A 25,791-nucleotide genomic window follows, 5' to 3' on the forward strand; every position below is an offset into this window, starting at 1 on the left:
CCAAGTACTATGTACATACCATTATTTTTGTATTCAGGCAATAACCTTACATAAATAATCCAGTATGCGTGCCCTTTTTGTTTTTTAGATCCTCAAGGTAAATGCACACATAATCACGGTGTGGGTCACAGAGCCATCCCTCTCTTTGCTTACAATAACTTTATAGACCTACACAATTCAGCAGCCATCTGAGAGGCTGGGAAGGTTACAGTAAACTTTCAAGCCTTCACAGTTGTTTGCGTAAGAGTGTGTGTGTGTGTGTGTGTGTGTGTGTGTGTGTGTGTAGTTCGCTAACAAGGTTAACAATCCAACTCTTCACGCATCCAAACCTGGCAATCACCATTTTAAAAATTCGCCTTAGGTCTCTCTATGCAGCACGTTCTGTGGTCCAGACCGATGACTGCACGCCTTTAGGAATAGCCAGCGCTGAGGCCAGGCCTGACCCGCCTGCGGCCCGGGGCTGGCATTGTTTAAGATGACAGGGCGGCTCCGCGCTGGGTCCAGCTCACGTCCAACATTGGCTCTGGGGGAGAGGCTGTGGTGCCCTCTCCCCGGGGCTCTGGGAATGCTCCCAGCCCAGCGAGGAGAGTTAAGGAGCCCGCGGAGGGGGTCCAGGGCTGTGTGCGCGGGGGCCCGTGAGTGTGAGTGCACAGGACGGAGGCTCCGAGTTACCGGCGGACTCGGACCCAAGTTCCCAAGGCCCCCGCTCCCGCGGCTCTCAGCCCCCGCGCGGCTGGGAGCCCCCGGCCTGTGCCCCGCAGGCAGCGCCCGTGCATTTGGGGGGCCGGGGTGCAGGGGGTGGGGTCTGGCGAGGGGCTCAGGGCGTGGCTGGAGGGGGGCGCGCGGCGAGTGTGCGCGCGCGAGGGCGAGTGTGAGCGGCGGGTGTGAGCGGCGAGTGTGCGGCCCGTCGCCATTCCCCGTGACGTCAGAGTGTATTGTTGGGAGCCGGGCCGAGCGCTGCATCCCCGGAGCTGTCACCGCGGCGGCCGGGCGGCGGCGGCGGCGGCGCAGCGCGAGCCCCGCACGAGCGAGCCCGGCCCGCGCCGCCCCCGCCCCCGCCCCCGCCCACGGCCCCGCCGCCGCGCCGCCCCCGCCCCCCGCGCGCCGCCGTCCGCGCGCCCCCAGCGCCCACCCCACCCCACCCCCGCGCTCCATCCCTCCCACCGCCGCCCGCGCGCCTCCCCCCGCGGAGCGAGTGCGGGTCACCGGGTCACTGGGTCATGTCTCGGCGCCCGAACCCCGAGCGCCCGTGGAATCCCCCACGTCACCAGCAGAACCATCAATGAGATGCAAACATGAAAGACAAGAGGAAGAAGAAGGACCGCACCTGGGCCGAGGCTGCCCGCCTGGTACGTACCGCCCCGCCCGCCGCCCGCCGCTCGCCCCGCGCCGCCCGCGGCAGCCGAGACGGCCGCCCCCAGCCCGAGCCGCCGCCCGCTCCCGGCTCCTGCTCTTTGTTATTCCGCGGGAGTGGGCTCGCCGGGCCCCCGTGGGTCTGCGTGCGCGCGGACGGGCGCAGCGATCGTCTCGGGGACCCCGCGCCCGCCGCGCCCGGGACACTTCCCCGCACTTCGCCGTCCGCGCTCGGCGGGGCCGCCCGGCGGGGGATTCCCCGAGCTCCCGGCCCGCCCGCTCCCCGCACGGCCGCCCGGAGACCTTTGTGTGGCAGTTCCCACTCCCGCCCGCCCCCGCCCCCGCCCCCGGAATTCCATCAATAACTCCGGCGCGGTCTGTGGGCGTTCGGTTCCGTGAGTTCATGCATTTTCCACGTGCGTGCACGGTGTGTGTCCCACACGGACTTGCGGGGCGTGTGCATGCGGGCTCGGGCGTTGCGGGTCTGTGTGCCGTGCCGTGTGCGTTCTGTCTGCACACCGATACGTGCATGTTTCGTGTTGGCCAAGTTCGTTTGTGTTTGTAGGTATTGTGCTCCGCTCGATGTTGGTGTGTACATTCTGTGCACGTGTGTGCAATCCGTGAGTGTGTCGGGGTGTGTGTGTGTTTGGGGAAGTTGGGTCGGTGTCATTTGCGGTGCGAGCTTGCTGGGAGTGCACGGGAGGTGCGTTTGGCTGCTGGCTTCCTGGGCGGCGTTACTCGGCTGCCTTTCCTTGTCTGGAACCTTTCGGAGCTTACGTTTTAATCATCGGAAGAATGTCTCTATAGAAATGCCGGCTGGCAGAGGGGCGTCGGCGCCTGGGTTCGACGCATGTGTGTATGTGTGGGTTTCTCCTCTTCTTCTCTTAAAGGACAGCTGTAGATGGATTTTTTAAAGGATATTTCTGTACAGTGTGCCTCATGGGAATGCAAGGCATTGCATTTGAAGATCAGCCTTTCAGGGTCTCGGCTGCATAAATTAAATATTTATTCACCAACTTACTATCTGTTATAAATTGGCCGAAAGAAAGCAGACTGCATGCAGCAGGGCGGGGGGGGGGGCGGGGGGAGACCCCAGGACATGTTAAGGTTGGCTTTGTAAAGGTTGCGTTACTATAACCGTGGTCTGTTTTTGTTTTTTTTTTTTTATGGTTTTGAATAACTACATCATGCTCAAGGAGAACATTTGTCAAAAGGCATTATCTGAGTTTGCTTGAAGGGCCTTCCTGGTATGCCTGTGGATTCCAGCAAAGGGCTGTAGATCAGTGGTCCTCTTGCCCTGCGAAGCGGTGACAAAAGTCCTTTTGAACGTGGTCATCTAGTTACTGGTAGCGAAAGTGTGCAGGCCCCTTTCCATCATCTCTTCATTTGTAGTCATGTATGTTATGGTTTCTCCCCCCATTTGTGATCATATTAATCGCTAAAGCACTCCGTCTCTGGGGATGCAGGGGCAGCTCAGAGTCATTCCCTAATGAACTGCCCACAGGAGAAGAAACTTATTTGTGAGGAATCTGTGGAGAGTAAGCAGTCAGTGTTAAGTAGATGCCGGATGGATGTTAACACTGGATTTTTGCTAGAGTGCAGTACATTACTTATTGTTTGCCCAGCCATTAATTCAGAATGGTGTGGGGGTGTGCAAAATGTATTATTCAGATTCCTTGGAGTGGCAATCAAGTATTATTATAGAGCTTCAGTGTATGCATTTTAAACAAGCGAACAATGTGTCGATTTATAAATATTTTCATGAATTAGCCATATTTGCCTGCAGAGAATGACTTCAGAACGTTATTCTGATGGAATTTAAAGCCAACCATTTGTATTCAATCAGGATACGTTGCTATTCTTGAAAGTACTGTGCTTTATTTGAACTAATCATAACATATCTGTATTGGCAAATCTTGAAATAGATTTCTGAGTCATGGGGTTTTTTGTAGTTGTTAAAGGTTGTATTTTTCTCTTGCAAAGTTCATTGATGGGAAAAGACACACTAGGAGTCATCAACACAAAAGAATTAATGACAGACCAGATGTCTCTATTTTAACCAGACATATTGAACTAGTAGTTATGGTAATTTTTCAATTTGGTTCAAGTTATTTTTCCCCTGGTAGTTGTACAAATGTGCATGTATTCAAAATGTTGCCGTTGAAATAAAATACCGAATAGAATAGCAAGTAATTGTACTTCAAAATACCTTTTTCAGAAATTTGTGATTTGTAAAAGTGACTTTCGATTGTTCTTAACTTTGTGAATAACAGAGAAACAGACCTATTTGGGTAATACTGACATCTTTTCATGCTTTCTTTAGGATTACATGAAAGCATATAGCCTTAAAACCTCTTCCAGACTTGCATGGAAAATGTGTTTACTCTTCAAATTGATAGTATTAATTTACACTCAGGGAAAAAGGAATGCTTTCTTCTTGGTATTTCTGTGATACAAATACTGTCATTCCGTATTTCACATGGCCCCTTGCTGTGTGTGTTGTTGTTAAGGACTTTTTAGCCTTTCTTCGTCCACTGTTAAACCAAGTGTCTGATTTTAAAAGTAAATACTAAGGATGGCCTGAAAATATACAACTCAGTATGTGGTTCGTGCACTATATGAACTGAAGAGAGGCTATCCAAATTCACATTAAGAATAACCTTCCAGTTCATACAGTATATACTGAGCACCCTGGAGTGTGTGTGTGTGTGTGTGTGTGTGTGTGTGTGTGTAAGAGAGAGAGAAAGTGATTTTCTTGAAGGAGACAATATGAAGGGAGAAGAAATGCAAACTGGATGTTTTGATCTGTGAACCAAAAGCTGTGTTTCAGGGTCGCTTTGCATTCATTTTGAAGAAAAACATACACGCAAGAACCATTCTCTCCAGAGTAACTAAGCCCTGCCAGGCGAAAACAGCATCTTTGTATCGTGTTGTGTTTTTTTTTTCTTTGTCAGAAAAGTACACGGTCTCCAAGCCTATAAACTCCCGAGTGGCAACTCCAGGGTTTTGCTTTAGAGGCAGATCCAGCGCCCAAGCCCACCAGTTCCCGGGGCAGAGCACTGTGCCTGGCTCAGGAGAGAAGGGGTGCTGGGATTGCCCTGTGTCTCCAGGAATGCGGTGATTATTAACAGGCTGCCATTTTAAAACAGTAATACCACATCTCTTTTTTTCTTCTTCTTCTTCTTCTTCTCTCTGCCCTGCATCAGTTGCAGAAATTTCAGCCCCCCGCCTCCCCCGCCCCCGGCTGCCTGCAGTTGGGGTGGTTACTCTGGGCATTGCCATTTAATATGGAGCCTGATCCGAAACCACATGCGTTCCCACCCGTGCTCCCTGCCCCTCAAAGGTGGTGGAGTCTCCCAGGAGCCCCCAGAGCCACACGCAAGCATCTTCCGTCTTCATATCTGCAGACCTGCAATGAGGAGAGAAATCAGAACCATAGCTCCTGGCGAGCGGGGGCTTCGACTTTCATCTTTCTGACTTTTATCTGAGGTCTTCACTCTGTTACTATAAATACAGTTTAAACCGTTGTGAAAGGATCTTCGTGCTTCTTTGTAAAAAAAAATATATATAGGGGGGTTTGACAGGACTTTGTTTTACGGCACTAAGGGGTTTCTTTGTTACTGGCTTACCACAGAACATTCTGTTATGTATCTATTTATTCCAGGTTAATTCTTTTTTTTTTTTTTTTTTGACATGCACAAATGTTGTTGCTTCGAGAAGCGCTTTTTGATAGTTTCGTCACTTTGTTCTACAGGGAATGCTGCTGCTAAGATAATGGTTCAGGGTTTTAATTCGTTCCCCGAATGTCCTTCCATTTGTTTCAATCCTTACCATCTTTGTTTGGTCTCACTGGCACCTGAAAATAAATCTTCATCTCTAGTAGCTTTGTGCTTGGTAACGTGGCTGATTTATTTGCTCACAGTTTAGCTATATCCACACAGATGATGAATATCAGCGGGGCTTTTTTTTTTTTTTTTTTTTTTTTTTTTTTTGTAGTTCAAGGTGACCTTTGGAAAAAGGTTTTAAATGGCAAATTTGCCTCATTGTTGGGAGAAAGCAGGCACATATCCCTTTGTGCCCTGGCAGGGTTCCTGGAGGTCTTGGAGAAATGGACATCTTGTAAATCACATTGTGTTCAAAACTAAGTAGCGAGTTTATTAATTAAAGGAAGTCTGTGCGAATCCTTTGCACAGGGGAGATTTATAATGCGTTACAGTCTAAGTCAACTGTTGGGGTTGCTAGAAGACAAAACTGAGTGGTGTCGGTAACCATTACAATGGAAAACTGTTCACAGTTGTTCCTTTATGGGTTGCCGGGCCTCTGGTCTTGGTGTTTTTGGAAATGAGCATCATTTCTCAGGAGCGATGGACGCGGGGATGAGGAGAGAGCGCCGGTCCAGCTGCTGGCACGGCTCGCTGTGCCCCCGCCGCTGAGATTCTGGGTGATGACCAGACCCTTCCAGCGGAGAACACGGTGACCTGTGGTTTGGAGTAAGCCCCAAAGGTGCCCAGGAGCATCCCGGAGACATGTCTTACTGGCCTGGAAGCCCGGCGGGTGTGTTTGGCAAATGGAGTTTTCTTTTCAGTCGCTTCCATCTCCTTCGGTTTGATCCAGCGGCTTTCCGGGATCTACGTACAGCTCCGTCTCCGTGTGTCTGTATCTCATCACCTCTTCTTTCAGACCCGGGGCCCACATTTTCATTCTGCAGTTTAAAAGAGGGATGAGTTCAGCTGTCTCCATATTTTAAGGAATGAGTTTCAAGTTGGAATAACATGTGTTTGAAATGCTGAGACATGTGCACGTGGGCCTAGTGCTTAGGTGGTTAATTTCTTATGTCTTGCTAACATGAAAGGGAATTTTAAGAAATGAGTCTTAACGTTTTCCTCTTCTTTGACAAACTCTTTGGTAAGCAGGCAATTCCTTGGGTGTCAGAAATGGACTCTTGTCTCAGCGTGCTCTGGCTTTTAGACTTGTAGAGTTATACCTGTAAAGGAATCTCACTACAGGAAAGCTAACTTGTAAAGCAATTAAATTTAATATTTAATCATGTAATAGCTTCAGCTTCATTAGTTCACTGAAATGCATTGGAAAGGTGCGTATGTTCCTTAAACATATTGAGGGCTCCCCCCACATGCAGTTTAAATGCAGGGGAGGATCCAAAGCTATCTCCTCCAGGAGGGGAGCGTTCAGGAGAGGAGACGAGGGAAACGGGGTGACTGAGCAGACACCATCGGAGGTGTCACATGACGATCAGGCAGGTGCTAGTTTACAGATTCACAGCAGGGAGAGCTGGGTGGCAGAGTGATTGTAGAAGGCTTGATGGGTTTGATGAAACTTGGTTCGTCCTTGAAATATGAATCCAACAGGTGACAAGAGGAGAACATTCTGGGAAAACCGCGTGGAGAGAGGCGTAGAGTCAGGAAAGAGGATGGGTTCAGGGGCCAATGCGCAAGACACGCCTAGGAATATCAGAAGTCTGGAGGGGGTAGGCCCTGCAGTAGAGTTGGAGGTTATGAGGGGGAGAGGGATTTGAAAGTCATTTGAAGGCAGTCGGTCCTCGTCAGTTGTAGCATGGGGACTGGTGAGTGAGGTAGGTGTTGGTAGAAAGAATTAAAAAAAAATAAAAAGCCCACACAAAACAGAATGACCATCCCTTACAGAGAGGGAATGGATTGGAAACGTCTTGGGGTGTCTCTGAATGCTGCCATTACTTGGTAATAGTCTGAAAACCAAATGGGTGTTAGAAATATTTTCTTTTAAATAACACAACCTTGTTATCCAATATCCTTTGCCAACTGAGGCCCAGTGAGCATCAGTAACTGAGGCCCAGTGAGCATCAGTAAGCAGTATGCATTTGTAGAAAACACACCACCGAGGGCTGCGCTTCCCCAAAGACTCTGGGGATCACCAGGGGCGTCTCAGGAAATGGGTCTCCAGGTGTGGTTTAATGAGGTGCCCAGCATCGCCACCTGTCTCTGAGGACCAGGGCTGGCACAGGTTCCTGTTAACTCCTGTGCTGTCTTTCTGATTTAAAAAGGAAAAGGGGCATTTTTACAGATATTTTTACAGATGTGGATTTACCTGATTTGCTTAAATGGCGGATCCAAGCCTACATCAGTCTGTCTCTCTCTCTCTCTCTCTCTCTCTCCTAATCATCAAAAGTCTGCTTGAAGTTGTTGTTAATTTATACCTCTCAGTTCCTCCCCCAGAGGTTGTCCGGAGCAGACTGGCCCCTTCCTGACAGGCCGGGGCGGGGCCTCGGTGTGGGACCCGTTCAGCTGTTTGCCAGCCCTGAGTGCCTGGATTGTTCTGCCTTTGTCCCTGCACAGCCGGGCGCTGGGGAAATCTAGCCGGGACTGAAACTTTCCCTGAAGAGCCCTTGGGGAACAAATAGAAACATTATATGATTAGCCCCATTGTTTTCATTGTTACACAAGTCTACATAAAAGGGTAGCAATTAACAGCTTTATCAGCCTGAACTTCGACACCTACCTCTCCTCATCCCTCAATATTCCCACTTGAAGTCCCAACAATTAACTGTTGCTGGTTTTCATGTCAGCAAGTGACAACACTAAATTGGGACGAGGCCCTTCCCCAGGTTGATTGACATAGAGCCCTCTGACACATTCTTGTGTAGTTTTAAAGCGAATTCATGCCCTGGGGTTAGCGCCAAAGGGCTTGTCAGAACATTGGTGTTCATAGCTAAAATATATAACTCAGATGACACCCAAGACCCTCGCTTTGGTGGAAACTTTTATAACCTGAGGAATTCTCCCAGGCAGCGCAGTTTATACTTAGTGGACAAGCTTGGGAATGGTAAGATTATTTCAAAGTATACAGATATGTAATTTACTACACGAGGCAGTTAGATACCTTGGTTTATTTTGCGTATGTTTAGCATAAATTGGTCCAGGAAAAACGAGATAAGGATTTCTAAAATAATTCCATAATTGGTATTTTGGGGGGCAAGTGTTCCATTTTTCTTTAGTTGTGCAATAGTTGATTTCTGAATATGTTATCAGTGCCTTACAGTAGAGAAGGGCATAGAATTGACACTCTTCACCTTATTCAGGAGACAAATGGCATTCCCAGGATTTTGTTAACTATAATGTATTTGAACATATCTTAATATTTTTGAAGAGTTGGAAATTGAGATTGGATTTTGGGGGCTTTTTCTCCAGCTCAGTCATAGAGAAGTCATGATATAGTGAGGCTGTTGTTTATTGTTCTCAGTTTTTGTTTTTTTTTAAATGCACTTGTAATTTGTATATATATCAAAACCTTGTTGACATGGTTATAGCACTAAGCTGTTATCTGGACCATCAGAATTCTATATTACTCTCCAGCCTCCCGGTATTCCTCCCCCCGCCCACCCCCACCATGCACACACAACAGATAATCTCTTACTTTAAAAAGTGTTTATGAGAAAATATCCTTTCTTTAAAATGTGTTAAAATTCTTCAACATCTTGCAATTAGAAATGGTCTTTTCTAAATCCTTTCTGTTTAATTTCTTATTTTTTAATATCCATCCTAGAAATTCAGTTAAAACATTTTGAATCGAACTTCTTTGATAGTCTTCGTGTTCTTTTCCATCACTCTTCTTACCATTCCTTCTTGCTCGAGGGTCTCTTCTCGCAGCTTCCCTTTCAGTATTGATTCATCTCAGAATTCTCCCTACCCCTTTCTTTGTTATTTTATCGTCCCCCCTCTTTGGCAGTCTCACACATCCAATGGCGAGTCTCCCGGGATGAGGACTCCAGCCTTGATCTTTTCCCTAAATATATTAACAATTCCTATGATTTCTTTTTTTATGTACTATGGCTATTCCAAGGAACACTTACCCAGTTGTTAAGCAGCTATTGCATACCTCCCACAAACGTGTTATGTGTTGGTCACAGAAAGAGAATGTGATGGCATGCCTGTTTGGGAGGCACTTACCTATGTCAGCGGTCGCCAACCTTTCGGACCTCAGGGACCACCATTGGTCCAAGGACCATGGGTTGGTGACCGCTGATCCATGTTACCAACACACGTGGGATCTGCGGAGAGGTGAGAACTGTCTTCCAAGTATAGCTCACGTTTAGAGCCGTCTGTTTTTATTCACCGTGTTTTATATAGTTTTGACCTTCCAACTACTTTTCTCTCTGATCTCTTTTCCAACTCTTGCGTACTAAAACTGTATTCATCCCCCCAGAACAGATCTGATTATATTGAGTCATTCCTGCAAAAGTGGTCAAGAGCAGCCTCTAGGGAGCATTATTCCCCCACATATGTGGATTACAATTCAGAGGCTCTCTTCACAAAGCTTAGCACATCTTTCATAAAAAAAAAAAAAAGAAAAAAAAAGGTGGAGAAACTTAGTAGGAAAAAAAACGGAGAGATCCCACGTTGCCCTCACCTTTGAGTGATAATTTAGCTAGTTATAAAAGTCTTAGTTGACAGTTTTTTACCCTTAGTACTTTTAAATGTATCTTCATTATGTTCTTGCATCAATGCTTATGATACCTTGTCTGTGGTGAGTTGGTTTTTTTAAGTGGTGATATGCTTTTTATATCTGAGAATTGCTACATATCACCTTTAACCTTGAAGTTCTGCACTTTTAATACTCTTTCTTAAATATTTATGGATGGATTTGTTTGTACTCGGTATGCAGAGTACACTTTTTTCTTTCTTTCTTTTTTTTTTTAGAGTACACTTGTTACCCTTTTTATGCTTTCAATTTTTAATCATGTTGTGGTATAGAGCCCATTTAGTGCTTTGTATTCCCACTAGGCCATGAATTCTTTGAATTCTTCTATGAGTTCCTTCAGCAGCTAGCAGATTTAGAATTTCTAGCTTATGATTGGAAATGATTTAAGAGCAATGCAGGAAGGAGCCCCTTAATACTTAACTGGCTATAGCAATGATTGTGTTGGTGTTATCAGTCAGAATTATGGGTTACAAGCAACAGAAAACAATTCTTGCTAACTTAAGTAGAAAAGGAGTTTTTTGGAGGCCACGAAGTAGTTCATAATAATCATCAGGAAGTAGCGGGAAAGAACAGGCTGGAAAATAGGCAGAGATCAGTAGAGGCTAGGGAGCAAAAACACACAGAGTCATGCTACAAACATAGTATAGCATACTACAGACAAACAGGGCTGTGGGCACCGCTACCACCGCTAATGGTCACCATGGTGACCTAGTGTGACAAGGGATACTGCCTTTGTTGCTGGTGTGTCATATGAACGTATCACAATCTTCTCTGTCTTTGCATATCGCATTCAAGATTCAAATTCACAGGCAGATGCATCTAATGGTCAGATTCTAGTTCCTATATCTATAGCTTAGCGACGAGGGACTGCTGAGAAGGTATACATGGCCTCTTTATTACCGGAGTGGAAATATTTCATTTGTGTTTCATACCAGTAACAAAGTCAACAAGATTAAAACCAAATACATCATTTCTTCCCTTCTTCCTGCTCCCAGCCAGTCTGCTCCCCCTTTTTCTCTTCATTTCTCAGTGAACGTCACCACCGTCCTCATTAAATGCCTTTTTGTGTTTTTCCCCTTTTATTCCATGATCACCAAGCTCTGCCCCTTTTATCTCCTTTTCTTCAAATCTCCAAATTCTTATCTTTTTATCCTAGACTTATATCCATTTCCACTGTAATTTACTTTGACGCTGGCAGTAGATGAGAAAGAATATAGATTAATGATGGGCCTAAAAGTCAGGAAGATTTATGTTTGAGTCTCAATCCCGCCACTTACTATGTGTTTGACCTTGGGCACATTATTTAACATCTCTCCATTTTAGTTTCATTGTCTATTAAAGGGGAATCATAACATGAAAGAGTGGTTGGAATATTTAAGTAAGATAATGTGTGTAATGTACTTACCAGAGTGTCTGACATTAGACCAGGCGATGCCAGTTAATTATAGTCTCTGGTAGTTCCCATCTTCTGCTTAAATGGCTACAGCAACTTTGTAACTGGCTTCATTGACTTCAGACTCGCTCCCACTTTGAATAATTCTCCTTATTGCATCCGTAACTGCTTCTTTAAAGGTAAAAGTGATTTATGGGGCCCCCCTTGAGTTCGACTGAAAGTAAAACTGGTCCATGATATCCTCTTGAGTCGGACTGAGTTCCCACAGGAGAAGGATGGCGCTCTCCTAAGAGGTGACTAAGGAAAGGTAGGGCATAGTAAGGGAAAGAACAAGGACAGCGGGAAAAGCGGGGCCAGCACCAGCAGGAAGCTCCTAGTGCCCTTAGCCCCGGAGGGCCAAGAGCAGGGAGTGGTTACTGCAGTGATGCGGGCTGTGGGGGTAGGAAAAGGATGTGTGACAGAAACTGTGACCTCTTATTTATTTATGCTTCTCCATTTTGCTTAAAACAACAACCACCTTGATAATAACTGACAGCCCTTACCCCTCACCCCTCCTTGGGCTGGGGGTGGGGGTGTAGTTAATGAGGAAATGGCCCCCATTACCCTTGGAGAGGTAATGAAGCCCACATCCCCTCTCCAGGGAATGGGGGTCCTGTAGTGTATGAACTGGGGAGTTAGTGCTCTTGAACCTCTTCTTGTCCCAACATGGGTGCCCTTGGCCATCAGGGGTAAGGAAGCACTCGGGGGGAGGCGGTTCCCACTGCTCCTCTAGGTCCCTACCCAGCCCCAGTCTCAGGACCTGAGGGCTGGGGAGCAAGAAAGTAGAGAAAGGGTGGGTGTGGGTGTCACACAAAGGAGTATTGGTTATTAATGGCTCTGGGATGCCCCCTTCTTCTCCATCGCCCCCTAGGGGTAACTGCTGGAGCGCTGCACCATTGGTGTTGCTCAGGGACCTAACCAGATCCAGGGCCTCCCGGGACCTCCATGCCTGGGGTTATGGCCTCTTCCAACCCAACCACGGGGACCAGCTCTCCCTGGGTCCCCCCAGTGCCCACTTTTTCTCTCTCTTGCCTCTCTCTGGCTGCTGTGGTTGCAGCTGCACCTCTTCTGGGGCCCTGACGCCTCTTCTGCCCCAGGATGTGGGGGAGATGTGGACATCAGTACTCTGACCCCTCTCTCCTTTCATTCTCTCATCTCCAGCTGGTGCCCCCTGTGGGCTGAGTCCATCACAGGGGCGTCTTCGTTGAGGAAATTCATAGATGTCAGGCTACAGGATTACAGAGTGGCATGGAGAAGGGTAGAGAATGAATTTGTTGTCACTAATGGGGAATATACAAAATATCTCCTTTTCAAAAACTTTTTAAAAAATATATTTTTTTATTGATTTCAGAGAGGAAGAGGGAGAGACAGATAGACACATCAATAATGAGAGAGAATCATTGATCGGCTGCCTCCTGCATGCCCCCTACTGGGGATCAAGCCCACAACCCGAAACCATGACCTCCTGGTTCATAGGTCAGTGCTCCACCACTGAGGCATGCAGGCCTGGCCTTCTCAAAAAACGTGTTTTTTTTAAAAAAATTTTTATTGATTTCAGAGAGGAAGGGAGACGGAGAGAGAAATAGAAACATCAATGATGAGAAAGAATCATTGATCGGCTGCCTCCTGCACGCCCCACACTAGGGACTGAGCCCACAACCTGGGCATGTGCCTTCGACAGGAATCGAACCTGGGACCGTCCCCCCCCCCCCCCTCAGGCTGAGGCTCTATCCACTGAGCCATACCGGCCAGGGCCAAAACCTTTTGATAGTGTCTCATTCTTCTACGAGTGTAGTCAGTCTTGTTTCAGATCCTTTAGGCTTGTCTTTTGTGTACTTGCCTGACTTCAATGCTGGGCTCTCTTGCTGTTGCCATCCTAAACACCCATCACAGAAAAGGACTGTGAGAGCTTTGGGTTTATCATTGCTGTCCCTCTTTTTTTGCCACGACTTTGTACATGTTGTTCCTTCTCGCCATAAAGTCCTTTCTCCCACCCTCTCCTTTTTTTATCTGGTATATTCCCACACTTTCTTCAGGGTTCATCTTTCTTTGAGAAACATTTATATGTTCCCAGAGCGCTTTGTGGTTGTGGCAATATAATGAGTTGTTTACTTGTTTATAATGGTTTCCTGAGAGCCTAATGCACTACCTCATGTTAAGTTAGTGCTGATCACAGTTGAATAAAGTGAATGAGTCAGAGATTTTCCAGGGGAGACGTCAGAACCAAGTCTTTAAAAGTTTTCAACAGATCAGTGGAACTATAAAAATTACGTCCTCATTTATTTCTGAGACATTGCTGAACTGTCACTGTACAATCTAGAGAAGGGATTAAATTTCCCAAGAATCAATTGGACAACTGATGGATTTTGTGTGTCTACTTTCAGCTCACCAGTACCTTTTATTTCTTTGGGATAATAATTTAGCAGTCATCATGCTTAATAGCACTGAAAAGTAGTCAATTTCTGCCATTATGTTAGCTGACATGTGAATGAAATAAGATACGAACCTTGACCTTTGGGAAATTAATGAAAAAAAAAAGATAAACCACTTAGGGCCCAAGAGATATTGCTCTGTAAATGTACAGTTGTGCAGTGTAGTAATTTAATAACCTAAATGTAATCTTCTATGTTTGATTTTAATAAGGTGCAATGATGATCTATAAAGGCTTGCTATCACTTCCAATCCAGGAGAAGAATTACCTAGTGCATTGATTACAACACAGATTGGAAATGTTTGCAAAGTAAATAATCTCCTTTATAAATGTAAGTAAAATATTTATATGCTCGGCTGTCAGAGCCTCCTTTTGAGAATGTAGGATTCTGATATAATGATGGTATAATCTTAGTATATCAATTGTCATAAAATGTTACTATTACTAAAGTAGCACTAATTAATAATAAGAGTTAATACTTATTAAGTGCTTATATGCCTGACACTGCACCAACTTGTTATGCATTATATTGAGGAGATAGAAGAGGGCTAGGTAGTTAGGGTCAGGACCACGGGAAGAAAGGAAAAGAGGAAGTCCAGGAATATCAGGCTGAAGCTTGCTGACTAGTTGCTAAGGCAACCTAGTTAGGTGAAAACCCAGCTAGGTGGGAGTTGCTGGGCAGGGAACAACCAACACTCCTAGACAGAGAGCTTCCTGTCCCCCTATACAGAGAGCTTCGGGGGAAGCCAGCAGGGCATATACCTACCCCTAGACAGAGAGCTTCTGCTGAAGAACCAATCAGAAGCCAGTTGGGCATATATCTACCCCTAGACAGAGTGTTTTGGCAGCAACCCACTTGGGTCCCCTCCCTGCTAGAGGGAGTCTGTCTGTCTCTCAGTAAACTGTGCTTTCCCTTACCTCTTGTTCTGTGAACTCATTCTTCAATCTCATGAGACAACACACTCGGTCCGGAACACCACCTTTTGGTTCCAATATTGTTTAATCATAAGAGCAAACCTATGAGACACGTAATATTACACACATTTTTTCAATTAAGGAGTTGAGATTTAGAATGTGTAGTACTTCAGTTTCTCTCAGTTGCAACAGAAATTGAACTAAAACTAGTTTAAGCAAAAAGGCTCATGACTGAAAAATCAAAGGGTGGACTTTAGTTGTAAGTGGGTATAGAGACTAGAGAATGCCATCCAGGCATTTGCTTTCTACCTTTTGTCTTTGTTTTTTCTTGTCTTCATACTGCAGGCAGGGTTCAGGTTCAAGTCTTGGGCAAGATGAGATGGTCACTAGAACCCCAGACATGCACCCTCCAAGCTTAGCACACCAACACAAAAAAAATTTCAATCTGTTTACCTACCTACCTATTTCTCCTCTTTCCTCTTTTTCTTCTCCTCTTTATTATTATTTATTATATAACTAGAGGCCCGATGCACAAAATTCGTGCATGGGAGGGGGGTTCCTCAGCTCAGCCTGCACCCTCTCCAATCTGGGACATCCCTCTTGCAATCCGGGACCACTGGCTCCTAACCACTTGCCTGCCTGCCTGCCTGCCTGATGCCCCTAACCCCTCTGCCTGCCTGCCTGATCACCCCTAACCCCTCTGCCTGCCAGCCTGATCACCCCTACCTTGCCCCCCTGCCAGCCTGATCAACCCTAACTTGCTCCCCTTCCGGCCTGATCACCCCTAACTGCCTCTGCCTCGGCCCCCAGTCTGGCCTCCCTCTGTGGGAGGCGACCTGGCAGATCAGGGGAAGGCACCGCCCCCATTTCCCCTCTGCTGCTGCCACTGCTGGCCTGAGCCTTGGCCTTCGCAGCCGCTGCAGCTTTGTCTGGAAGGACATCCATAAGATGTCCACTCCAATTAGCATATTACCCTTTTATTAGTATAGACGCCAATCCCAGGAAAGTTTTCGCTTTGTCCTACTTGGCTGATGTACCTGTAACTCACCAACAGCAATGGCCAGGATCAGGTAACATGATCGATGGCCACACAAGGATTCCAGGGACAGAAGAAAATTACATAAAAACACCAATAAAGGGCAGATATAAAATATGCTGGGAAAACAATTGTAATGCAATTGCCTTTACTACAGAGAGAGTAAACTAACTTGCTGAATAGTAAGTAGTGGAGCAATTGAAATCCATGCCTGCCCAACATCGGAGCTCTAGATCTTAAGTGTATTAATGAAGATACTTCTCATGCATTATTTCTGGTATGATTTTTTGTGATGTTCATTTTACATTTAAAAAATATTAAGGCCGCCCGACTGGCGTTACTCAGTGGTTGAGCATCGACCTATGAACCAGGATGTCACGGTTTGATTCCCGGTCAGGGCACATGCCCTGATTATGGGCTCCATCCCCAGTGTGGGGCATGCAGGAGGCAGCTGATCAATGACTCTCTCATCATTGATGTTTCTATCTCTCTCCCTCTCCCTTCCTTTCTGAAATCAATAAAAAATATATTTTAAAAAATGTTAAGGCCAAGGAAGCCATTGGAAAAATTCTAAAGATTTTGTTGGTCTGTTTCCTTTGAAATTTAACTTCCCTGATTTAAAGGCTAGAAGTTACAATGGATGGTTTCTGTTCTATTTACCATCACAGACCGGCTTTTAAAAAATATTTATTGATTGTATTTATTTACTTTAGAGAGGGAGAGGCGGGAGAGAGAGAGAGAGAGAGAGAGAGAGAGAGGAAGAAGAAAAGGAGGAGGAGGAGGAAGAGGAGGAGAAGAGAAGAGAAAGAAAATGATCAGTTTGTTGTTCCACTTACTGATACATTCATTGTTTGCTTCTTGTATGTACCCTGACGAGAGATTGAACCCACAACCTTGGCACATCAGGACAATTCTCTAACCAACAGCGCTACCTGGCCAGGGCCTGACCAGTTTCCTTAGAGTTACATGTAAATAACTTATATATAATATTTATAACACAGTTTAACACAACTTAGGATCTGAATTCACAAAATATATAATTCTGAATGAAGCTTCCAGATACTTTCTGGATGCAGGTAAATATTTGTATTCACTATCTAAATGCCACATTTTCTTCACAGAGTTGATCATGATTCTCAGAAGATGTTAGCTTAGCAAAAGAGAGCAAACTTTTCTTATTCATAGTGTAAATCTGCACTCATTTCTCTGAATACTCCTTACTTTGTGTAGAATTCTATGGACATTACACTGTTATTTCCACCAGTTCTTGTTCATTCATCTAATGGAATTCTTTTCTCCTAGAGCTTAACTGAAACAAAGATAGTGATTTCAAAATTTCTTCTCCTTGTCCCCCATCCCTCCTTTTTTTCTGCCAGCCTTGTGGGAATGTAACCATACCTTTCCGTTTGGATGATGGTGGATGGTCCTTAGAGTTGATGTTATTCATGGTCTGCTCTAGGCGGCAATGCTATTGTGTATGAAGAAAAAAATACATTTAATCCACCACAAGGTGTGTGTGTGTGTGTGTGTGTGTGTGTGTGTGTGTGTTTAAATCCTCACCCGAGGATATTTTTCCGTTGATTTTTAGAGAGAGTGGAAGAGAGAGGGGAAGACAGAGAAATATCCATGTTAGAGAAACACATCGATTGGCTGCCTCCTACAGGAGCCCTGACTGACAAGGGCCCCGGGCCAGGGAGGAGCCTGCAACCTAGGTATGTGCCCGTGACTGGAATTGAACCTGGGACCCTTCGGTCCGCAGGTTGACACTCTATTCCCTGAGCCAAAATGGCTAGGGCCCACCAGGGTTTTCAATGAGGAAATGAGAAACAGAAATAAAGACACTATTAAATGGAAAAAAAATCTTAACTGTGTTTCCATTTTTCTCCAACTTTTATTATTATTTTTTCACTTTATTTTCTCCCATCACCATTTATCCCCTCTATGCCTTTTCTTTCTTTTTTTTTTAAAAAATATATTTTATTGATATTTTACAGAGAGGAAGGGAGAGGGATAGAGAGCTAGAAACATCGATGAGAGAGAAACATCGATCAGCTGCCTCCTGCACACCTCCCACTGGGGATGTGCCCGCAACCAAGGTACATGCCCTTGACCGGAATCGAACCCGGGACCCTTCAGTCCGCAGGCCGACGCTCTATCCACTGAGCCAAACCGGTTTCGGCCCCTCTATGCCTTTTCCACCTCCACCCACCCCCCACTCCCACGATCACAACACTTGTCCATGTCCATGAGTTCTCTCTTTTTTTTTCTTTTTCACTCTCCAATTTTTATGTATCCAATTTTAATATTTCACTTTTTAGCTAATATTATCTTCATAAACCAAGTTCCAGTAACTAAATAGGAATAGCTGGACTTTGAGTCGGAAATGAGCAAATACAGATGTTGCATTTCCTTTTAATCTTCCAATGACTCTGCTTTTTATTTATTTTTTATTCAGAATTCACCACTGAGTTCAGCTTCATGGTAGGAAATGCAAGATTCCTGAAGGTTACACAGTTTTTCATTTGTTAAGAGCTGCAGTGGAAGATGAGGCCCTTTATTTTTATTTTAATCCTCACCTGAGGATGATTTTCTCTGATTCTTAGAGAGTGTGGAAGAGGAAAGACAGAGAGAAATATTGATGTGAGAGAAACAAATCAGTTGGTTGCCTCCTGCACGTGCACTGACCAGGGCTGGGGAGGAGCCTGCAACTCAAATACATGCCCTTGACCGGAATCGAACCCGGGACCCTTCTGTCTTCAGGCCCACACTCCATCCATGGAGCCAAACCGGCTAGGGCAGCCCTTTCTTACTTAGACCAGTCTTCCCACTCCATCTTTTCATGAACTTTTCTCTCTTATTCTCTTGGTGATAGTAGTAGGCAGCATTAGGGAAAGAGGCAATTTTAAGCCCATTCAAGGTATCGTCCAGAAAAGTGAGTGAAGAAGAAACAGTGTAGGACTTTAGTAAAACTTACTGTATTGTTATATATTTTTCCCTCTGTGTTTGTGCATAGATCTTTGTGTGGGATAGCGTGTGCAGAGAAAAAAAGATTGTCTTCTGCTAAGTTGTTAATTTTTTTGGTTTGTCTCTAATACATGGTTCACTGGAGAGTTCGTGATCGTCAGTAGGTTGGTACACAGTTCATTCATTTTCCCTCCTTAGGGCTGTGTGGAAGGATGCACTTCTTTGACACCTTGAAGTTAGGCAGGGGTGGGCAAACTTTTTGACTCGAGGGCCACAATGGGTTCTTAAACTGGACCGGAGGGCCAGAACAAAAGCATGGATGGAGTGTTTGTGTGAACTAATATAAATTCAAAGTAAAGGAGTGAAGGGGAGAGCAAGAGAACCCTCCGCTCTTTCGACTCCGCGGGCCGGATAGAACAGCCGAACGGGCCGGATCCGGCCCGCGGGCCGTAGTTTGCCCACGGCTGAGTTAGGGTGACAGTGTGAGTTATGTTGTTCCTCCAGCCTGTGTGTCACTCACCTTATTTCTTTCCCGGCTGTGTTGATCACAGGAGCTGGTGACAAGATGGGATTTCAGTCAACCTGGTTCTTGGTTGGACACGTAGATGTGAGTGAGAAATAAGTGTTTGTTTTAATCCACTGAGAGCTCAAGGTTGGTGTTCACTGTTTTGTGTCCCTGCCGATCCTGACGGGTAAAGTCCTTATAGCGAAACCCGTGTTTTCATCCCAGGCCACCTTTTCCGTTTGTTTATGAGACACTAAGTGCATAATTACATGCTTAAGAGGAAAGTAAGACAAACAAGGTCCAGTCCCTCTTTTCTTCACTATTACGTTAAATTGCTTTGTAAAGTCATCCTCTTCAGTAGTTATGCTTCGATATTTTCAAACCAGTAAACAATAGAGAATTTTCATTACAAGGAAATAAGAGGATTTTCCTAGCAATGAAAATTCTCTTATATGCTATTTCAAGAGAATTCTGTTTATATTTTTTGCCTTATGAAATAGTTGCTTTTCCTCCTATCTGCCTATTGAGGAGGAAAGTTTTTTAACCAGAGAGAGTAGAACAATTATTGTTAACAGGGAATTGAATTCCAAGATAGTCTAAGAGATAGAAAAAGGGCACCTGGACAGTTTAAATGAGTTCAGGTTCCCAAATCCAGACAAATTGTGTTTCATTGAAAAGGTGTGGCCAGACTTCCACACACCATTGAGAAGAGAAAAGCAGACACTGTAATCACACCTCTCCCCCTCCCTCCTTCCCTGTCTGTCCGTCTGTGTCTGTCTTTCTCTCTCTTGCCTAGAGGAGTACTGGTAGAAAGGCACAACCCCATAGGGATTATATTTCCCAGTCTGTCTCGGAGATTCCTGTCTACATTTCCCTTCCATTGAGAGCAAAGTCACCCTCAGGCTATTTCCACCAGTCTCCACTCTTCTCTACATAGGGCATTCAGAAACTCCTGGTAGTCCACAGACCCCCCAATGAGCCCCGCGTTTCATGTAGGAAAAGGGGGACATTTCACTTGTCTTGAAAGCCTGCAGACTTTCATTCCACAAGGAATGTGTTGACCATATGCATCTTAAACCAGATGAACAGTGTTTGTCCAGTCCTTCAGCTCACCGGTATGTAGCCATATCTGTTCCATGAAGCAAACACTCAAAACTATCTTTCCTAGAATGCTCTACCAATCTTTTGCTTAAATGGGGATGGAGTTGTTAATGCACCAATCCCTTACATGTTAGATTATATATATGTATATTTAAATATACTTTTATTGATTTCAGAGCGGAAGGGAGGAGAGAGAGCTAGAAACTTCAATGATGAGAGAGATTCATTGGTCGATTGCCTTCTGCATGCTTCACATTGGGGATTGAGCCAGCAACCCGGGCATGTGCCCTGAATGGGAATCGAACCGTGACCTCCTGGTTCATAGGTCGAAGCTCAACCACTGAACCATGCCAGCTGGGTTATATTTTTCATTATGACATAATTTATCTGTAAGAGACATTGATTTTCAGTGAATTATGTTCAAGATTTTTTGGCTGTTATATAGAGGTATAGGCACTTAGTTATAATTATTATAGGTAAGGTCACCACTAAATGGCTGGGGTCTCAAAAGAGATCTTCCCCAGATTAACCAAAGAACTTGTATGCATAGATGTATCACCCATGGACACAGACAATAGTGTGGTGAAGGCCCCAGGGAGGGGGAAGTGTAGGGAGTGTGAGCTAGTAGGTGTCAATGGGGGGGGGGGGGAGGGACATCTGTAATACTTTCAACAATAAAGATTAAAAAATGATCTTTTAATTTCTAATAATATGGAGATGATATGTTTTATATTTATATCCCCTTTGCATGAGTATGCCTGTAGAATATTCTAACGTTTTTGTCTCTTACATGTTCTCTGTACCTGATGGCAGGTGTAGTTTTAAAACCTGAATGTCACGGTAGTTAGCAGAACTCTCCAAGCTTTTCCTACATTTAGCTTTCATGGGGTGGATTTGACTCCTTGTGGTCCTGGTGCCTACTACGTGGGGTTGAGTGAGTCTACAGGGAAAACATCTGGCCTAATTTATCTTCAGGCGTAATTGAATAATGCTGAATGGCAGCCTCTGGGAACAGTATAAGTGAGACTTTATGTAACTGCTAATTTAGAGTTGGTTAATAGGTAACTCTTCCTTGTATTTCTTTCAAAAGGATAGATATTTTGATCACATCAGAGCTAATCATTTTTCTTCATCCTGACATCTAAACATAGCATTATGGTGTAATGAGCTCCCAGCCTGGTTGTATGTGCAGCTCTGCTGGTAAAATCAGGACTGAGGAAAGCTAGAGAGCAATAGGGACGATCTGATTTCATAAAGAACCTTTTGTTGGCAAAGGTAAGTTTTAATGCTCCATTGCCTCCTTAAAGAGACTCGGCCCATATTTCATATCAACAAATATTAGCTGATTGAAGCCAGTTCTGTTAGCTTTGTGCCCTGATAAGTATCGCCTTCATTCCTCCAGCACCTACTTAAAGAAATAGGACCGAAAGGGGGTAGGATGGAGAGGGTTAGAAAACGTGGCTAATCCTAAGGTGGGTAGTATATCAACTAGAACATGAAAGTAATTGCCCCAAGAATGTATTTAGCATAAATCTTGAGGTAGATACTTCCGTGGTATCTTAACTATTTGAGTGTAGTAAACCTGGTGGGAGATCTTTGACTTGGTTGTTAGTATACACAGTTATGGTAGATTGTGTGTGTTTGTCTTTTCTCTTTATTTTATTTTAGTTATGGTAGATTTTCATGCACAACTCCAATTAGAAACAGGGAAGCACATATCTTATAAGCCTTTGACCTATAGAAGATCTCCCAGTCATATTGCTAAAATATTAAGATACCTGATTCATATTTTTTAAAAAAATGTCAGTCTTCTTTCTAAAGCCTGGGATTCAGAAATTCTTAACTCATCAAACTTGAGTTCTAGGTAAAGACCTCTTACTGCTAGAATTCTTTATATAATAATCTGTATATATAAAAAGCCTAAGCAGCCATTCAGCTGGTAGCTGTGATGCACACTGACCACCGGGGGAAGACTCTCCATGCACAGGCATGGAGACATGGAACATACTGATGAATCTTAGAGGGACGGGGGGAGGGGAAGGGCGGGAACAGATTAACCAAAGATCTTATATGCAATCTAGAGGTGCATGAATTCGTGCACCGGTGGGGTCCCTTGGCTTGGCCTGCAGGGATTGGGCCAAACCAGCAGTCTGACATTCCCTGAGGGGTCCCGGATTGCGAGAGGGTGCAGGCCAGGCCGAGGGACCCCACTGGTGTACGAATCCATGCACCTGGCTTCTAGTTTTATATAATTGTTTAATTTTTTAACTATTATCTCTGGGTGGGTCAAAGTGTATATTTGACCAAAGGCTACCAATGTGCATTCCCACATTTTATTTCATTAAGAATTTAGTTTGCCAATGATGAAAAAGTAAGTTTTACCAATAACTACTCTTCTATTCATCTTCTAAAGCAGACGTCCTCAAACTACGGCCCATGGGCCACATGCAGCCCGCCAGGTGCCGCTGCCTGTCCTGCTTAGCAGCCGACTCATCCCGGGCCCGCAGTGCGCATAGGAATTTGTTCATAGTTGTTGTTTTTTTAAACTATAGTCCGGCCCTCCAACGGTCTGAGGGACAGTGAACTGGCCCCCTGTTTAAAAAATTTGAGGACCCCTGTTCTAAAGGAATCAAAATTTAACATCAGATTTGAAATATCATGTACTTCGTAATTCTTTAAAATCCTGTGAGAGGAACGAACTGAGGGCTTAATAATTAGTGTAAGGAACACATTGGTCATGAACATTTAGCCATGGACAGAGACTAAAATCCAACTCTAACCAATTTAGTGAGACAAAGAATTTGTTGAAAGACTTGTACAAACATCAACCAATATCAGTGAATAAAAGCCCTCAGTAACACCTGGAAGGAGGAATGAATGTGTCCAGGATGCTCTCATCTCTGCTTCTCTCCGTGCAGAAGCCTTGTTGTCTGAACCTGGCTTCTTTCTCACGGCTGGGAGCGGCATCTAGCAAGTCTCAGGGCCCCATCTCACGGGGTTATTGCCAGAAAGCAATGACATTTTTCTTAAAAAAAAAAAATGTTTTTATTGATTTCAGAGAGGAAGGGAGAGAGTGACGGAAACATCAATGAAGATAGAGAATCATTGATCAGCTGCCTACTGCATACCCCCTATCGGGGATCAAGCCTGGGCATATGCCCTGACCAGGAATACCGAAATCAAACCGGTGACCTCTTGGTTCCTGGGTCGATGCTCAACCTCTGAGCCACACCCGGCCAGGTGTGAGATTTTTCTTGAGCTTTAGCCTAATGTATCCTGGGGAAGATCAGTGATTGCCTCCTTGTGTACCTGCCCCCCCAGCCATCCCACCACCCCATCATTAGTAGGTAACTCTTTAGGATCTATAGGAATATGACAGCTCCCATTCACACCAAGTAGAAAAGGGTATTTTTCAGAAATAGAGAATAAAGAGTTCACAAAAACCAATACATCAACCTTCCCTTGTCATTTGTTGGTCTTGTTTTCATTCTTTAGGCAAGTTTTTATTAAATGCCTACAGTGTGCCAGGTACTGAAAATAAAGCAGTGACCAAAAAAATCGACACAAGACGTGATGATCATCACTGCTGCATGGAATCTGATTATAATACCACCCCTGGGACTAGGGTAGGCAAAGGTCATTGTTATGTAAAGGGAATGGGCATTTTTGAATGAAGATGAAAGAAGGCATATGGCTTAGTCTCTTTTCTTTTATTTTAAATCTGTTTCTAAGTAAATCAGATGTTTGCTCCCCTCCCCTCCAGTAGCAAACCCAAGGATCAGTGTCTCCAGAGATGGTGTTAACAGGCTTTATTGTACTTTGTTTTGGTGGATGCATGTACTTGGTAAATATTTGTTAAATCAATGAATTATTGAGGAGGTAATGCCGTTGCTTAACTATAGTCAGGAGAAAAGGCTGCTATTAACTGTGACAAAACAAGCATCATTGTTTTTGTCATTCTTCAACATTTAAGTGGTCAGAATCAAATAATTCCGGGTAACAAAGTCATTTTCTACAATTATCTCAAGATCTATTTTGAAACTAATTCCTTTTGGCAGCTACATCTGGATGCGGTGTCATTTCAGGCGAGTCTGTGAAAATAACACTGAAGAATTTTCCTGACTCGGATTGAATGATGAGTAATATTTGCCTTGGAAAAAATTCAGTATACCTATATCTTACTTTCTGCACTGTGCGTTAGAGTATAGGTGTATAGCTGTTTCTCTTGTGGTTTGAATATTCATTTTTATTTTGTTCTGAAACTGATTTTTAAATTAGTTACTAAATATTATATAATATGTGCTTAAATTATATAATGTAAGCATGTATTATATAACATCTATGTAAGCATATATTATATGTATTATATAATATAGAGGTTATATTAATGTAGTTTAAAGATGATGAAAGTAATTTATGCTTCTAAATACAAAACTATTTTTTAAAGTATGAAATTTCCTTTTTCAACTTTTGCTTTTCCACCACTCTCCAGGGTAACAGTTTTTCACTGTTTGAATATTTTTATATGGGGTGTGTGTTGGGAGAGGGATTGTGGGTATGGGTATAATATATGTACACCACATGCACTTGAATATATGCTTCCTCTAAACATGTTGTTCTTCAACTTGCTTATCTTTACTAATTTCTTTATCATGGACACCATCATATTAGTACCTATTTTCTTTGTACTGGCCCTATATTAGTTTATGGTATGTATGTGCCTTCATTTATTTAACCATCTTCCTCTTAGATCTTGTCTTACTGTTTTATTTCAAATAACGCTTCATTGGATATGTAGGATGGGCTGTGGATTTCTATAAGAAAAATACCTAAAGATGTTCAACAAATTGGCCCACCCACCTTTCGTACTTTAATAGTACTATTAAAGTAGTACTGCTACATTACCCTCTACGTAAGGTAGTATTGTTTGTTACAAGGTACTATTTGGTGATGGTGAAAGACTCAGACTCCAAGGCCAGGGGTTTAATCCCAGCTCTGCTTATTCCTTGGTGTACATATACCTGTGTTTCAGCTCTCTCAACTACAAAAAAAAAGCAATACCTCCTTTGATATTGGATTGTGAGAATTAAATACATTAACGTAAGTCAAATTATCATAAAAGTGGCTCCCCTATTTCTATTACAGATGCTTTCTAGAAGTCTGTAAGTCCTACCTGCTATTATTAAGAGGAGCACCTTGTAAGGATTCCCATGATACGGAAAGTTGGGGTCTCTTCTGATGGCTGCTTCAGAATGTTGTCCTGAGGGAAATGCTGGCTTTGCCCATGTATGTTTCATATGGATAGATTGTTTAGTCTCCCACCTGTGGACAAAAATGTACATTAAGCTCCTAAATTTTTATAATATTGTATTCTGCCCTCTGCAAGTCCAGAGTTATTATATCTGCCTATAGTAGTAAAATATAAACTCCAAGTTGTTGTTAGAATACATAATCTTAATTTAATCATATTCGAAGTTGGGAAGACAGTCTACTTGGATTATTTTACCTAGTTATTCTCAATTATGTGTTTACTAGAGCCCCTAAGTACAAAAATTTGTGCAAGAATGGGTCTTCCTTTCCCT

General features: G+C 44.1%; 1 protein-coding gene across 2 annotated transcripts in view; it reads left to right on the plus strand.

The window, feature by feature from the left end:
• Positions 1-1,278: 1,278 nt before the first annotated feature.
• ASXL3 (ASXL transcriptional regulator 3) overlaps positions 1,279-25,791 on the plus strand; it is a gene marked incomplete at its 3' end in the record, with an annotated part of 191,422 nt that continues 166,909 nt past the window's right edge. For both annotated transcript variants that reach the window (XM_080683489.1, XM_080683490.1), the window contains exon 1: positions 1,279-1,349. In XM_080683489.1, the coding sequence (XP_080539615.1) occupies positions 1,296-1,349 (54 nt within the window). In that variant the 5' untranslated portion in view covers positions 1,279-1,295. The remainder of the gene's footprint in view (positions 1,350-25,791) is intronic.

The sequence above is a fragment of the Plecotus auritus genome (assembly GCF_963455305.1).
Source record: "Plecotus auritus genome assembly, chromosome: 8".
Lineage (NCBI taxonomy): Eukaryota > Metazoa > Chordata > Mammalia > Chiroptera > Vespertilionidae > Plecotus > Plecotus auritus.